This window comes from Athene noctua, chromosome Z (genome assembly GCF_965140245.1).
Source record: "Athene noctua chromosome Z, bAthNoc1.hap1.1, whole genome shotgun sequence".
NCBI classification, from domain to species: domain Eukaryota; kingdom Metazoa; phylum Chordata; class Aves; order Strigiformes; family Strigidae; genus Athene; species Athene noctua.
Genome location: NC_134077.1, coordinates 15,547,461 through 15,562,112, shown reverse-complemented (window position 1 = coordinate 15,562,112; position 14,652 = coordinate 15,547,461). Strand labels below are relative to the sequence as shown.

General features: G+C 39.3%; 1 protein-coding gene across 5 annotated transcripts in view; it reads left to right on the top strand.

Moving 5' to 3' along the window:
• The window catches only part of OSMR (oncostatin M receptor), a 34,018-nt gene that overhangs the window by 12,100 nt on the left and 7,266 nt on the right, over nt 1–14,652 (top strand). For 4 of the 5 annotated variants that reach the window (XM_074932780.1, XM_074932784.1, XM_074932781.1 and 1 more), the window contains 11 exons: nt 2,001–2,160; nt 4,077–4,358; nt 4,948–5,077; nt 6,399–6,556; nt 8,631–8,767; nt 9,998–10,157; nt 10,684–10,805; nt 11,169–11,385; nt 11,990–12,172; nt 13,350–13,451; nt 13,873–14,052. In XM_074932780.1, coding sequence (XP_074788881.1) covers nt 2,001–2,160; nt 4,077–4,358; nt 4,948–5,077; nt 6,399–6,556; nt 8,631–8,767; nt 9,998–10,157; nt 10,684–10,805; nt 11,169–11,385; nt 11,990–12,172; nt 13,350–13,451; nt 13,873–14,052 — 1,831 coding nt within the window. The remainder of the gene's footprint in view (nt 1–2,000; nt 2,161–4,076; nt 4,359–4,947; nt 5,078–6,398; nt 6,557–8,630; nt 8,768–9,997; nt 10,158–10,683; nt 10,806–11,168; nt 11,386–11,989; nt 12,173–13,349; nt 13,452–13,872; nt 14,053–14,652) is intronic. The other variant, XM_074932783.1, reaches the window with a different exon arrangement.

Genomic DNA, 14,652 nt, shown 5'->3' with positions numbered 1-14,652 from the left:
GGGAAGCATTTTAAGCCCTGTGCTTGGCCCTGTTAGTAGTTACTTTATACCCATCTCTTCCAGTTAAGGAAGAAGTAGTGATGTCTCTTTTCAAAGTCCCTATCCTGCTAGTTTTCCTTAAAACCTAAACCAGTCAAATTTTCTGAAGAGGTTGAGATCACCCAAATCATAAGTTTAGGCATGTTCCTGATGTTTTCCCCAGTTCATGGCTTCAGTGTGAGAGTTTTTGTCTCCAGAGGAAATTTCCCCTCCCTTGGATTTGGCAGAATCTTTTGGAAACTAAATGCATGTTTTAGGGATATTAAGAATCGTAACTGTTAAGAGTCATAACTTACTCCAGTCAGCCAAGTTGGTAGTATTTTGTCTCTGAGTTTGAAGAACCACATCTTCACTGCAAATGAGCTCTATGCAGTTCAGAAGATTTTGACCACTTTGATACATGGGATAGGATTTTTAACACACCATGAGTACATAACCCTGAAGTCTGAAACTGGGGCCATATAGCTACAAACAATTAAGTGTTTTTTTTGGAGTATCCTTCCAACAAACACTTATTAACTTGCTGGAAGAAAGAACAAGTTTTTTGAATCCAAGGATGTAGTCTGTTCTGTAACTCATAGTAAACATGACAAGGAAAATAAACAGGGTATTTTGCATGTCACTCCCACACAGGAATGAATTTGCCTCTTTTTTTCTGAAGAATGTGTACTGATAAAAGAAACTCTCTGAGTCTGCTCATACCAAAGCACAAACAGTTTATATAACTTCCAAAACAGTGACTACATTCCTCAGTGCTAAAACTGAGAAATTAAATTGTAAGATGATTTTCTCAGCAATTCGCAGCAATTTTCTCAGAGTGGTAGTATTATGAAAGTGCAGGTGTTGCTGATGGAAAGCAGTAATGGAGAGCAGTTCTGTCATTGTCAGTGTGAGCCAGGGCTCTGGTACAGCTTGTACAAGCAGCACAGATCTTTATGCTGAGAATCTTGTATGGTTGCTTTAAGAAGTACTGAAATATATGTTCTGTTCTAAAATGTATTCAAAATTACAGGTGATTAATAGAATTTTTTGAGCCATTTTTTTCTGCTTCTTACGGGCTTTCATGCCAGGGGAGATTCATTTGGGATACATTTTCATCTGTCTGTGTGGATACGTGGTGCCCTGGTTACTTTGAATTGCTGTGCCATGTATTGGTGCAACTCATTTAGTGCCCAGCTGGGCCTTAGTAGGTACATGCTGAGATAAATTTGTGGGATATCCTCTCTTAGAGAGCAGCAGAACATTTTATATTTTTTGCTGTTTGTCTGCGTTTATATAATGCAATACAAAAATGTTTGCCAAATGACAGAGCGTTTAGCTCTCAGGATTCTTTCAACTCCATTTTATATTTTAGGCTGTCCTGTTACCTTCATGGAGCTCTAAAAGTTTTGGATGCATTTTTTTCATATTTCTTGCATGTACATTTTACAGCAGTCAAACATTTTGGGGAGATAAGCAGATATTTTCCTATTCTGCTGGTCACTGATGGTAGTACTGTCCTCAGAACTACAAGGAGATGTCATCTGTGTAAATCCTTACTGGCCAGTACAGATTCCTGCTGTAATTCAGTGCCAGAGGTAGGTAACCCAGAGCATCAGACCAGGTGCACTTGCAGGCAGCAGCATCTGTGTGTGCTATTACTCATGTAATAGCAGGCGCAAATAATCCACTGAAGGTCTTTGACAGCAAATCCATTTCATGAGAAGCAGGGCCTGACTCACAACTATGTTGCCAAAATCAAGTAGTCTTACCAGTGCGTCAGTCACTCTGTTGCTGCTAGTACAGATTTGTAAGCAGTTACTTAGTTTACTAGCGTGAGATCATGTGTAGCAAGTGGAATTTCAGAGATTTATTTTTCAAAAGCATTTTTTCTCTCTCTCACACTCCTTTTGACTGTACTTCCAAAGTGTCTAGACATCACTGTGTTTTCAGTACTTTGCCTAACTGGCCTTTGTTTGTAGGAGTTCCATAATGTCACACTTGATAAATCAGAAAAGCCTCTTCATTGGAGATGGGATTCAGATTTACCTTTGGAGTGTATGTCACATTCGGTGAAGATCAGGAGCAAAGCAGAAGCATCAAAAATCTGGAGTCAGTGGAGTGTGTGGGAGACTGTCCCAGGTAAGCAAAGCAAGACTTTGCAATATTGGTTTTATTTTTTCCAGTGCAAAGCTAGATTGTTATTCACCAGTGACTGTAACAGTGAAGTCCAGTTCAGGAGAGATGGCATCAAATCAAAAATCCAGTTTGAACTCTTTCATCTTTAGGCACAAACCAACTCTTTTTTTGTCAGCAATAATAGCAATGCTTCAGCAATTGTTTTAATTTGCAGACTATCCTCCTAAGCTAGTAGACCAAAAGTTTTAGAGCTTTTCTTGCTCACATGTTAAAACAATGCAGTACATAGAGTGGCTTGGGATCTTGGATAGGCTCCAGAGGGTAACCTGTTACCAGGTCAGACGCAGCCTTGGCCCAGATGGGGGAGAGGAGGGGAAGCACATAGCAATGGCTACGTCATCTGATGCATATGTTGCTTTTGTTTGGGATTCATAGCTTTGATGAGTATTGAAGAAGTGGAAAGAGAGGACCAAGTCAGCTCCTTATGTCACTTGGAATGAACTGTGAATTATATGAGAGTAAACAGGGATTGAATCAATAATGTAATTAATGATACCACAAAACCCTTTTTTTTTTTTCATATGACTGTGTTTTACTAGAAGAGCTCCATTTCCAGAGAATTTTGTTTAAACAAAATATTTAACTGCTTTAGAAAAAATGACTACAGTGATTTTGTAAATAAACACTATTCTTGTTTGGAGATGGACTACTCCCCTTGCCCCTGCTCCGTCTTGGACTTATCCACAGCCTGCAGTCCCTTAAGGGTGCATCTGCTCCAAGTGGAACCTGTGAGCCACGGTCTCTCCAGGGGTGTACCTGCTGCAGCCTAGGCTTAGCCACAGTCACAGTCTCTCTGAGTGCACCCCTTCCAGCACGGCCTTATCCATGGGCCACAATCCCTTCAGAGATATACCTGCTCCAGCATGGCCTTACCCACAGCCACAGTCCCTTCAAAAGTGAACAGGCTCCAACCTGGCCTCACCCACAGCTGCAGTCCCTCCAGGGGTACCTGCTCTGTCGTGGGCTTATCCATGGCCACACGCTTTGAGATGCTCCAGCGTGACCTCATGCACAGCCACTGATGCTTCAGGATGTGCCTGCTGCAGCATGGACTTATCCACAGCTGCAGATGCTTGTACCTCCTCCAGCAAGGACTTCTCCTTGGGCCACAGTCCCATCGGAGCTATGGCTGCTGTGGCACAGACATACCCACAGCCACAGATGCTTCGAGATACACCTGCTCTGGCGTGGACTTACCCACGGCCACAGACACTTTGGGGTGTCCTGCTCCCATGTGGACTCATGCACAGGTCACAGCCCCTTTGACTCAAGTTCACACTGGAGTTCCAGCCTCTCCAGTACAGCAACACAGGAACAGCAGCAATGACCTGGCCATCTGCCAGCCCAGGCACATCACCACTGCTGTTATCAAAATGCTCCCAGGCACAGCAGAGTAAATCCAAAAAACAGCACTGTACCATCTATTAGGAAGAAAATTAATTCTGTCCCAGCCAAAACCAGGACAATGTTTTTCTAGGCCCCTGCTCATAATCTTCAAGAGCAGGTATTTTGGCTGTAACATCAGATTGGTCATAGGTGCAGGAGGTAGTGTCTATCTGTAAAGGTAGTGCTTAAACACTCACTCTTTGTTTCCCCTAAGTGAAAGGCAGTGAGATGAATTTAGTCTCTTAGGTAGTTTATTGGACTATATTATATGTTTATGGGTTTAAGAGAAATATAGGTATGATTACATGTAAAGTTGATCTCTGTATGGGGAACAATACTAAATAGAAATGCATGAATGGATAATATAACATTAGCAGATTCATGTGTAAATGCTCAGTTATGTGTTCTGGTTCTGGTTGAAGGTGGCTGCCATGAGCAGATTTTGAAATGGTTTATTATGTATTAATTTGCAGGCCTGGACACTTCAAATAACAGTGGACCACAGATCTTTCCAAATGAAAAAATTGTAGAGGAAGGCTCTGACATCATGCTTTGTTGCATTGCAAGGAAAGGTCATATCATTAAGGAATTCTTTCTAGACCCACCTGTTCATGTTTTCAACCACACAAATGGTCAAGTTGGACTTCTCACTGTAAAAAATGTGGCACATCAAGAAGTGCCTCACATCTCTGCCTACTGTATGGAGTCTTGCAATGAAGAACAGTGCTATGATCATGCAGTTTACATTGTTGGTAGTAAGTGAATGCTTTATTACAGTTCTATTTTCCTGTTGTTATTAAGTCAAGAATGACTGTGGGGAATGGAGGGAGGAAAAAAATTCTTGCTGTAAGTTGTCATTGTCCTGTCATGTCCAGCTGAACTCTGCTTACACTTGCATATAGAAAGCATTAAAAATAGCATTAAATGTGTTCAGATTAATCTCATTAATTGATCCTAGGACAGGTGACTGCTTTTTAAGTATATCTACATATTTAGGTGTTCAGCTTTGTTGTCTGTGTGCATATGGTAAAAACTCAGCACAATCCCCCTTTCAAAGGCTAGTAGTAATTTTTACAGATAGAAAACAATACAGATTATATTAATGAATGTATGAATATAACAAAAAATAATAACACATAGAAGTGTTTGTATTGCAATTAATTTATGGTGTTTTTCTGCAGAGTGGTCACTGCATATGTATAATTGAAATAGTAACATCTGTAATAAACCAGACTTTGTCCGTATCCATTATTTCTAGTTTGTTAACATAGCAAAAATGTTGATGACTTTTGCCTTGACTGTCACGCTCTTGGTTTTTTTTTTCTGTCTATTCCATCTGAAAAGAATCACCTGATACACCTAAATATTTTTCCTGCCAAACCCAAGACATGAGAATAGTAACATGTACTTGGAGCCAAGGTGGAGACACCAATCTTTATGGACGTCATTCACCAAAATACACCTTGTCTGAAGAGTAAGTCTCCTCATTGTTATATTGTCTGGCCTGTGCTGTACAGAACAGTCACATTCTTCCCTTTAATAGCTGTGCAAATGGTATTTATTCTTACTGCAATTAGCTACCTGCCTTCTTCCAGCTCGCTGATCAACTTAAATTTTGAGCTATGCAGAACTGCTCTGAATTAGACTACCTGTAGGTAGCTGGAGGTCCATTAGACCAGTTTTGCTTGATAAAGCTTGTTCTAACCATTCTTTTTGGGTTAATTTGTTCAGACATCTTTCAGTGGATATGAAGACACCCTGCAATCTGGATAAATATCTAATAACCTGAAACTATAACATAATTATTGGATAACATACACAACAGATAACTAGGATTTAATCAGCTGGTAGTCGAAGTATTACTGTATTCACAACCCATTGACACTAACAGTGACTGAAATTGATGATTCCCAGCTAACCCTCAGTTAGTCTGATTAACCTCCCTAGTTCTTTTGCTTTAAGACTTTGTATACTGATGTTTTCCTTCTTGAGTCCTTGACCTACTGACAATCCTATCTCAAAAATCCTACTTCTGTCTATAATTTCTATCATTTCAGCTTTTTTTTTTTTTTTTTTTTTTTTTTTTTTTTTAAATCTCTCTGCAAACTTTCTCACAGCTATTTAGCAGTCTGTGTCAAGGTTACATAGCTGTGGCATATCAGACCTGGCCCTTGGCTCCTTGCTTCAGAGCCATCTAAATGAAGAGGGGCTTTACAATAGGGCCTTCAGAGAAAGGGGAACTCATAAAACAAAATGGATGTCTCATCAGCACAACAAACTTTCATCAAAAGATCTCAGCAGAAAGCAGGTCATTATTGCATATACCTTCATGGCCTCTGCATCATTCAATTCCATTAAGATACTGTGATGGTGATTTAAAAATGGAAGGTTAGAAGATGCACTTGAAATTACTGCTTCATTTAAAAGAAAAGTGGTAGACATGTGAATGGATTAATTCTTGGCAAGTAAGTCCCTAGTTTAGAATTTCCATGAGGAAATCACTGAAAGCAGTTTAGCTGTATCTTAAAAGTGTAAAGTAAACTTAGCATCATCTTAAAAGGATAAAGTGAACTTAGACTTTGAAGAAAACGTTCTTCTAGTTGTGAGAATATCTATACTCAACCTACTTCAGGCTAGGAGAAAGAACTGGGTGGCTTCATATAGTCCCCCTCAGCCTTATTTTTTATTTTGTTGTATTCTACTTGGGCAACAAAAATTTCAACTTCTATGTCAATTGTGCATTATGGAAAAATGTCTTTGTCTTTTTTCCCCTCTTCCCCCCTGCTCTTTGATAGGTTTTCCAAACAAACAGTTCCGTGCACAGTAAGTTGTTCAGAGCAGTGCTCGTGTTCTTGGGATGTAGGCCAGCAGAGGATCTGTAATATCACAGTGACTGTGGAAAATCCGCTGGGAAGGAAAACTGCCACGGATGTTTTTGATGTAACTCACAGAAGTAAGGTCTTTTCTGTGTCTTTGTTGAGGGTTTTTGCTGCAGGCCTTGTTCTTCTAATCCTAATCTGAGTGCCCCAGTTTAAAGTATGGAAGCTCTTGTTTTTTATCTTCACAGTTTTTATTAGTTATCTGTCCCTGTGCTATAGTTATCTGCTGTCTCTTCAGTTTCAGCTTTGCAAAGTTGTGTTAATGGTAGAAAAAAGCTTCACTCCGAAGGTCAGATTTGTTTACTGAAATAATCCCTTAATGCTTCAAAATCTGCTGCTTTGCTGAAGCTGGTTCATAGTATAAGAAGCAACATGATCCAAGGATATAAAATGGGGTGTTCAAGAAAATTATCTGTGGAGGTTCCTTGGGAATTCAGCCCTTTCTCCAGAATATTATTGCAAATGCTACTGTCTTTCCAAAATAAAATGGAGAGGTACATTTTGAAAAGTGGGTAAATAAAATTACTAACCGATTACTTCTCCAAATGAGATGTGAGACAAGTGTAAGCAGCTATTGCCAGGAAAGAGGTGCTAGTGCAAATGTGACTTGGTGCTGCTATGGGAAGTGATATCTGCTGTGCTACTGTAAGGGAGGAAGAGTAGTTCCCCACCAGTGAAACAAAACAGGCTATTCTGTGAGCAGTAACTGATGGCTGTGGTTCCTTTTTCCCTGTCAGTTTTGTCACAGTGTGCCCCATAAATTCCTACCTGCTCCTGCCTCAAAACACCTGGGTGTTTCCTGTGTCTCCAGCAGTATTTGCAGTTCTCCTTCTGTCCTCTAGCCGCACCACATGCACTCAGTGTTCCCTTATGGCAGCCTTACCTGTTTGAAGAAGCAGTAGGCAACATGTACTTTGCTTAATTCTGAAGCTGACAGGCTGATGGACAGGGAGGCTGCTGGTGTAACTGCTGCATTCTAGCAGTGCTTCCTTCCTCAGAGGCACTGATTACAGTTTTGCTAGACATGCTTTTTCATATGACTTGTAGGAACTTATGTTAAATGCCTGTCTCTGTTAAATTTGTGTCAGAGAGGCATAAGAATTCTAGAGGTTGATTATTTGATTGTTTGGGGTGGAAGAAATAGAGCAGGAGGTGGAGGAGGAAACTGACAGGTTGTAGTGAGACAACATTATAAAGTAAGTTTTCGTGGGAATTCAGGCTAAAATAGGTCACATTTAATTTGCTAAGAACATAAAAGTTTAATTACAATTTTCTTTTTCCCGTTCTAGTGATTGTTACAAGTTAAACAAATGACATATAATATTTATGATGTTAACCTTTTAAATAATGATTGCTGTAAAGACCTTTATGTCTTCTCTGATCCTAGACATATTTTCAGTAGACTTTTTCTTACTGAAAGGATGTCAGCAAGTAAAGGAAAACTGAAATAAATTATTTCCAATTCTGTATGTGGTAGCTGGGATCTTCTGTATCGAACACAAGCTCCTTTGACTCTGGAAGTCCTCAAACTGTAATTCACATTCTGTGAAGTTCTAGGATAATGGCTGAAGCTGTAAACATACCACTCACTTGCATTACCATGTCTTATTCTTACAACTGGACTGATAATACAGGGGAGTTTGAGATCTGCTGCTCTTGCTTAATACTGCTTACATAGCAGTAAAGGATCTCAGAAATCTTTTGGAAGAAGTAGCACTGGCACCATTTACCAGAGGGTAACTACTGTCAGGTTTCAATGTAAGAGTTGTGAATAAAATTTCTGGTGAACAGTCTGTTTTCTGGGGTGTAGAAATGTGGCAAATGTTACTCACCATGCTGCATCAGGAGCCTCTGCCAGACCCCGGATTAGAGAATTTTACTGGATTTGCAATAAAAGTCTGTCTTTTTTTCATGATGTTCCAAAATACTTCCACGTCAGCACAGGGTTGGTTTTTTTTAAATCTTTTACAACATTTACTTGTATTTGCATTCTAAAATTAATTTTTACTGATTAATATCTGTTTCTCCTAGACTGGCAGAAAAAATATCTATTTCTTATTTGCTTTTACTGTTCAGCTAAAATACCCTAAAATACTTTTGCATATATTTTATGTTTTACAAAAGCTAACTCAGATTTTCCATTGGTAGTTTATCCTGCTGCACCTTTCCAGCTGTGGGAAGAATACACAGATACGGAAATCACATTATATTGGAAACATCAAAACAAAGGAATTGAACTCTTTTGTCAGACTGAAGTGTTCCAGCCTGATGGGAAAGTAGAACTGGTATGAAACCTAAATTTCATACACAAAGATATAGCAAGTATCTTTTTGATGTGAGATTAAAAAATAAATCCCCAGCAATATGAATACATTCTAAATCTTGTGAGTGTGTTGGTGTGTCTGTTTTCTGAATTTGTTTGTTCCTAAGGTCTACACTGGTGATGTAGTCCATGAGGGCAGCCATTGCTGGCACTAATTCATACTCCCAACACTTCCTGTACTGCTGGTCACAGTAGACAGTGTGACTGGTCCACATATGTGGTTCTGTCCTCTGCTGGATGGGTTCTGACATTTGTTGAAGTAAATGAAAATACTTATAGGCCTTATAATTGCTGTTAGCTATTCCTCATCTTGATTTGTCATGGTTTTATTACTTGTATCATTTTACACACAAATGGTTGAGAGGAGTGTTGAAGGCTTTGTATTAGTCCGGGAGCTTTCTGACTACTCTTGACTATACTTGATGGTAGTTTGTCTGGTTTCTAGAGAGGGAACCCAGAACAGTTTTTCTTCCCATTTGAGTAGACTCCTTATCTTGTTCCGCCTCTTTCATAAACACTGAGGCTGACTGACTCTTTGAATGTGTACTGTGGTTTCTCTGTAGACTTTTTCTTAGGAAGGCAGCTTGCCTCTAGCATATTAAAAAGGCATTATGAAGATCAGGATCAACCTGCATTAAGTATTTCTCAAGAGCTGTTAGATCAAATGACTGCCACAGCTGACCATTGCAGGAAACGGTTTAGAGGAGAGGTTTAAAAGCATGCTCAGTTTTTGATTCTTAGCAGAACTCACCCTCTCTCTTATGAGGGAGTGAGGGAAATGGTCAGGGAAAAATGAACAGAAAATGTAGCTGTTGATGCCATGCATCTGGAAGAGCATCCTACTTACATGAACTGAATAAGAGACCCAGACTGTGTGAAGATCAGTAAACTCCCTGCCTGAGGTAGTCATTTGACAGGTTGTGAATGACTCCTACTCAGACAGTTACACAGAGACAGCTTTCAGACCTCTTTTTGGATCTCCCAGTGTTTTGCTCTTGTGCATATCTTTTTTTTTTTTTTTTTTTTTTTTCACTGTTTCACTGTTTTTTTTCACTTTTTCATGATTAGCTTTTTCCAGGTGAAGCTTAACTGGCTCTCATAGGATCTAGAGGAAGAACTATTTTTTCAGACAAAAACATGTTGCTAATAAAGCTGAACTAAGCTCTGACTCTTCTGTTTTTCTGTCTTGCAGCACAATAGCTCACACACACATCTCCATTATGCCAGCATCACCCTGGGTGGACTGCAGCCATATACTACATACACAGCTAGAGTACACTGTGGGGCAGCTAAGCATTTCTGGAAGTGGAGTGAATGGAGTGAAGCCCGAACCATCAGAACAAAGGAAGCAAGTATGTCCAGTCTATTGAGAACGGAAGCTTGAAGGATGTTCTTCGCTTGCCACCTCTGCTATTTGTTGCTACTTTTCTGCTGTGTAGCTAAAGCAGAGGCCTGTTGCATGCATAAAAGTCGAAGCATACTAAGCAACCTTTAGGAAGGTGGCTTCTTAAACAACTCTCATCCTATCTGCCAGTCTCTGCCATTTCATCCAGTGTAGGCAGTGGGAAATCCAGATGACTGGAAGGGTGGACGGACTTAGTTAAAGTGTTCTGTGGGGGCTGGAGGAACTGTACAGAGGTAGGAACAAGCACCTGGGAACTACAAACAAAGAAATATTTTCTGTAGAAATGAACCAGGCATTCATTCAGAAAAAAGAATGAAGGGAGGAAGAAGTTAAGGGGTAATGTTTTGGCAAGACCTGGGAGTGATGGAGAAAAAGAGGGTTTGGGTGTGGAATTTCTTCAAATGGGAGGAAGCAATTAAATGGTTTACCCTTTCTGCACCTAGAACATCTTTGGTTTTCTGTATTTATTGCAGCTCCATCAGGGAAACTGGACATCTGGAGACAAATTACACCTGTTCTGGAGGGACGGAATGTGACCTTGTTCTGGAAGGTGAGACATCAGTACAGAATTGGAAACAAGACCATTCATAAAGAGGTTGGAAACTTCTCCCATGAACTTTAAAAAGTTTGTGTGCATTTAATAGCAATTCAGTATGAAAATGTCTTGTAAGCATCTAAGACAAATATTATATATAACCTTTCAGAATGTATGTAGCTGTACAATGGTGTGCTGTCCTGGCATTTCAGACATACACTTCTGTTTTTCTAAGTATTATAACAAGACGATTTCTGCATTTCCATTTCAGCCAGTATAATAATGCATATATGGAAGCAAGTGTTTATATTGTTACATAAATAGTAAATCCAATTAGTTAGTTAAAGTTCTAAATGCTACTCTCATTTTTTTTGGCAAAATTTACTAAGTAATTGGTGTCTACCCCCATAACTTTTTCCCCAGCAAGCACCAAGTTTTCGAGCAAATGGAAGAAGTATTTCATATGAAGTAAGCTGGGAAAAAGTAGAAGATGGTTCTAAGCCTGAAAGCATCTCCTTTTCATCTGTCTACAATAGCACAAAGATTTCAATTGATAACCATTCCTACAGAATCAGTATCATGGCAAAGAACAATGTTAATTATTCACTTCCTTCAGTACTGATCATCCCTAAAGCTACAGGTAACAGTAGGAGTATTTTCAGTTAGATTTCCATTAAGAGAGTTTTGTTTCTACCTATTTTAAATGAAATGATAATTTATCATCTTGGGGGAACAAATTAACCTGGCCTGTTAACTCACATCATTGCTATCTGGAAATTATTACTGTATTTTTACCTACAGGGTAGAAACTGTATGTGTATTAAGCTTAAGTGCCTTGACCCATCCCTTACAACAGAAGGTCTGTTTTTTACAGAGTCACCACACATTTGGCCTTAAACTAGGGCCTCAGACCTGTGGCAGGTGCTGTGAAGGTGCAGCCAGTGCGTCATGGGGAACTCTTGTGTGTGATTTAGCCTCTTGTCGCTTTCTGTTTATCACTCCAGGTTTCTGCAGTTATTTTTATGAATATATAGTAATAATTACTGGATGTTTTTTGAGCTGTTAGCTTTCAGCATGAAAAGAGATCAGCTTTCAGCATGGGAAAGGTCCCGTATGTCTGGAAGTGAAGGAATGAAATTATTTTATTATTGTTTAGGAGTTTAACGTATAAACTATATTGATCATTTATGAATCTTAGTTCTCATGCAGGAAAATAATAGAGACTCTGATTTGTTCACTCCTAGGCACTGAAGAGCTTAAAGAAGAACGGGTTAATGGTACAGATGATGGCATTTTTATTTCCTGGGAGCCCAGACATATATATGACAGTTATGTTATCGACTGGTGTAACTTTCCGATGTTGCAGCCTTGTGATTTCCAGTGGAAGAGATTTGGGCCCAACACTTCCAGTGCTCTGATCAACTCAGGTGAAAACCAAGCAATTTTTCTTTCTGTCTGTGCAGCAATCTTTCATGCTGTGAACAGTAACTGAATTTAGGAAACAAATACTGTGGAATATTTGTCTGTGTAGTGCAGGTGTAATTCTTCAAAGGCTAATGGCATCATGCTTTGTCTAGCAAATGACACCACAAATGTGTTACCACCATTAAGCCTTAGAAGTCAGCATAGCATTTTAGAAAAGTCACCGTAGTATTTTAGAAAAAAACTCTTCTGAGTAGCTTGTAGTAACATCTTGAGGGAGGGTGGTGAGGTTAATGAAGGAGTTAAAAATCTTTTAGCAGGAGAGGTGGAAAATGAAGTTTTGCCTTATATGTAACATGGGTCGAAAGTTTAGACTTGGGCAATTTAACACCCACTGTGCAGTGAGAGATTTAGTGCTGTCAGTGTGCCACAAATAATGTATTTCAGCACCAGTCCTTGCTTAGGACCAGTTGTGTGGTTTTTATCCCAGTGGTGGCCATTATACCTAAATCCTTTCTGGTTATGTGAAAGTTGCTCTGAAATACTTCCACAGCTTCAAGAATATAGCTTTCCTGGTGTCTCTTGAGCTGAGAGTTCACTTTGAAATGAAATATGTTTGAACAAAATTTGACTGAATGTGTTTCAATGTGCAGTTAAGAAACTGCACTTCAGTTCATACAAACACATGGGAGCCTGCATCCGTAATGAGGGAGAGCGTGGCAACACGTGGAAAAAATGTTGTTCAGTTCTTTGGTGGATTCACTTGGTTAATCTGAAAGGGAGGGGATGTTAGTGAGGATAACATGGAATCCTGATGTATTGGTATATGTCTACATTAAACAGTCCAAAACACCACCTTTGCCTGTGCCAGAGACAGATAGGAAATTATCTTGCTCCTTGATGCATTTGGTGTCTATTGTGCATTCATCTTGAATACTCTAGGGTAACAAAATTATATTCACTCTCCCATTTCTGTCTCTCAGACAGAATAAGTGTGTTCAATTCACATTATGCACACTAAGAACTGGTTTACCCTGTGTCTATTTCAGTTGCTTTAATAGCACAATAGCACACTAGGAAGATTTTAATGAATTATAGACCTCTGTAGAAAGCAGTTAAGTAAAAGCAAAACCAAAAGACAAATTGTAACCTATTTTTGTAATCAGTTACACTGTTTTCTAGCTGCGTTTGTTCCGGGTGTGAGATACAATTTCCACATCTATGGATCTGTTGCTAATAGAGCCTTCTTACTGGCAAAGAAGACTGGTTATCTCACGGAGCTACGTAAGTTGGCAACATATTTACGTATTTGCTAAATTCATCTGTCATGAATTCCACAGCCTTCCTCCTGCAACTGGCTAAATATGTATTTGCTGTGTTGTTTCAACATCATCTGTGAAGTATTTAAAATTGTACAACGTATATGGCTCTCCATCTAGGATATTTGATTAGTGTAGTGACCAGGTAGAGTTTGTGTTAATTAGAATAGCTAACCAAAGCTGCTGTTAGCTTTGTGTATAATGTGGACTGCATGAAGGCTCTATGAAGTTAACAGATTTTGTGGAGCTCTTTGGCTCTGTTCAGCTTTTAAAGACAAGTAAGATATAAACAGAAACACCACATAGGAATTTAGATGTTATTCAAGTGACAAGATAAAATTCTTGAAGAATAATGTCAAGCTTAACTTGAATTTCCTTTCTTCCAGCGCCTCTGCTTGACCCTGTTGTGGAAAAAGTTGAACTGACTTTCAATGCAGTAACACTATCTTGGGGTTCTTATCCCACAAATGAGTCACAGCCTGGTTTTGTAAGAGGCTACCATGTTTATGTGTCGCCTGTACATGAGGACTGCAGTCTGAAAGGATCCAGAAAACATGTTCTTCCAGGTAAATGAGCTCTGGGATTTAGGAAGTTGTGTTGTTACAGCTGAGAGACTTCATGACTATTGCTGATATTGCAGCCTCCTAGAAAGTTCATATTAGCCAGGCAAATGGGATCATGAGGCAATATACAGATTTCAAACCTGCTACTTTTTATTTCTCTCTAATGCTTGAGGTGCTAATGGGTGGAAGTGTGTCCTGGCTTTATAAGAATTATAGCCCCCATCCTGTTGTCTGTAGCTCCTTCTAACTTCAGTGTAAGCTCCAGAAAAAAATTTTGCAGTAGTGTAGGAGGAGTCAGGTTTCTGCCTCTTGAGATATGAATTCTGGATGAATTTCAAAAACATCTGTTTGTGGTCTGCTTGGATGAGAATCATAGGAAGTCTGTTAGTTTTACTAGGATTTGGGGTATTTTAGAAACAGATGGGATACAATTTGTTTCCTTCAGGATTGGAGCACTGTGTAATTCCCCATTTAAATTCTTTTAAAGTGAAACTATTTGTGGATGTGCTCTACATGGAGTTCCTTCAGCAGAACTGAGCATGGGGTGGCACAAAGCCATGTTTAGACTTTTATATCTGATCTTCCTACTCCACACTCAAAAAT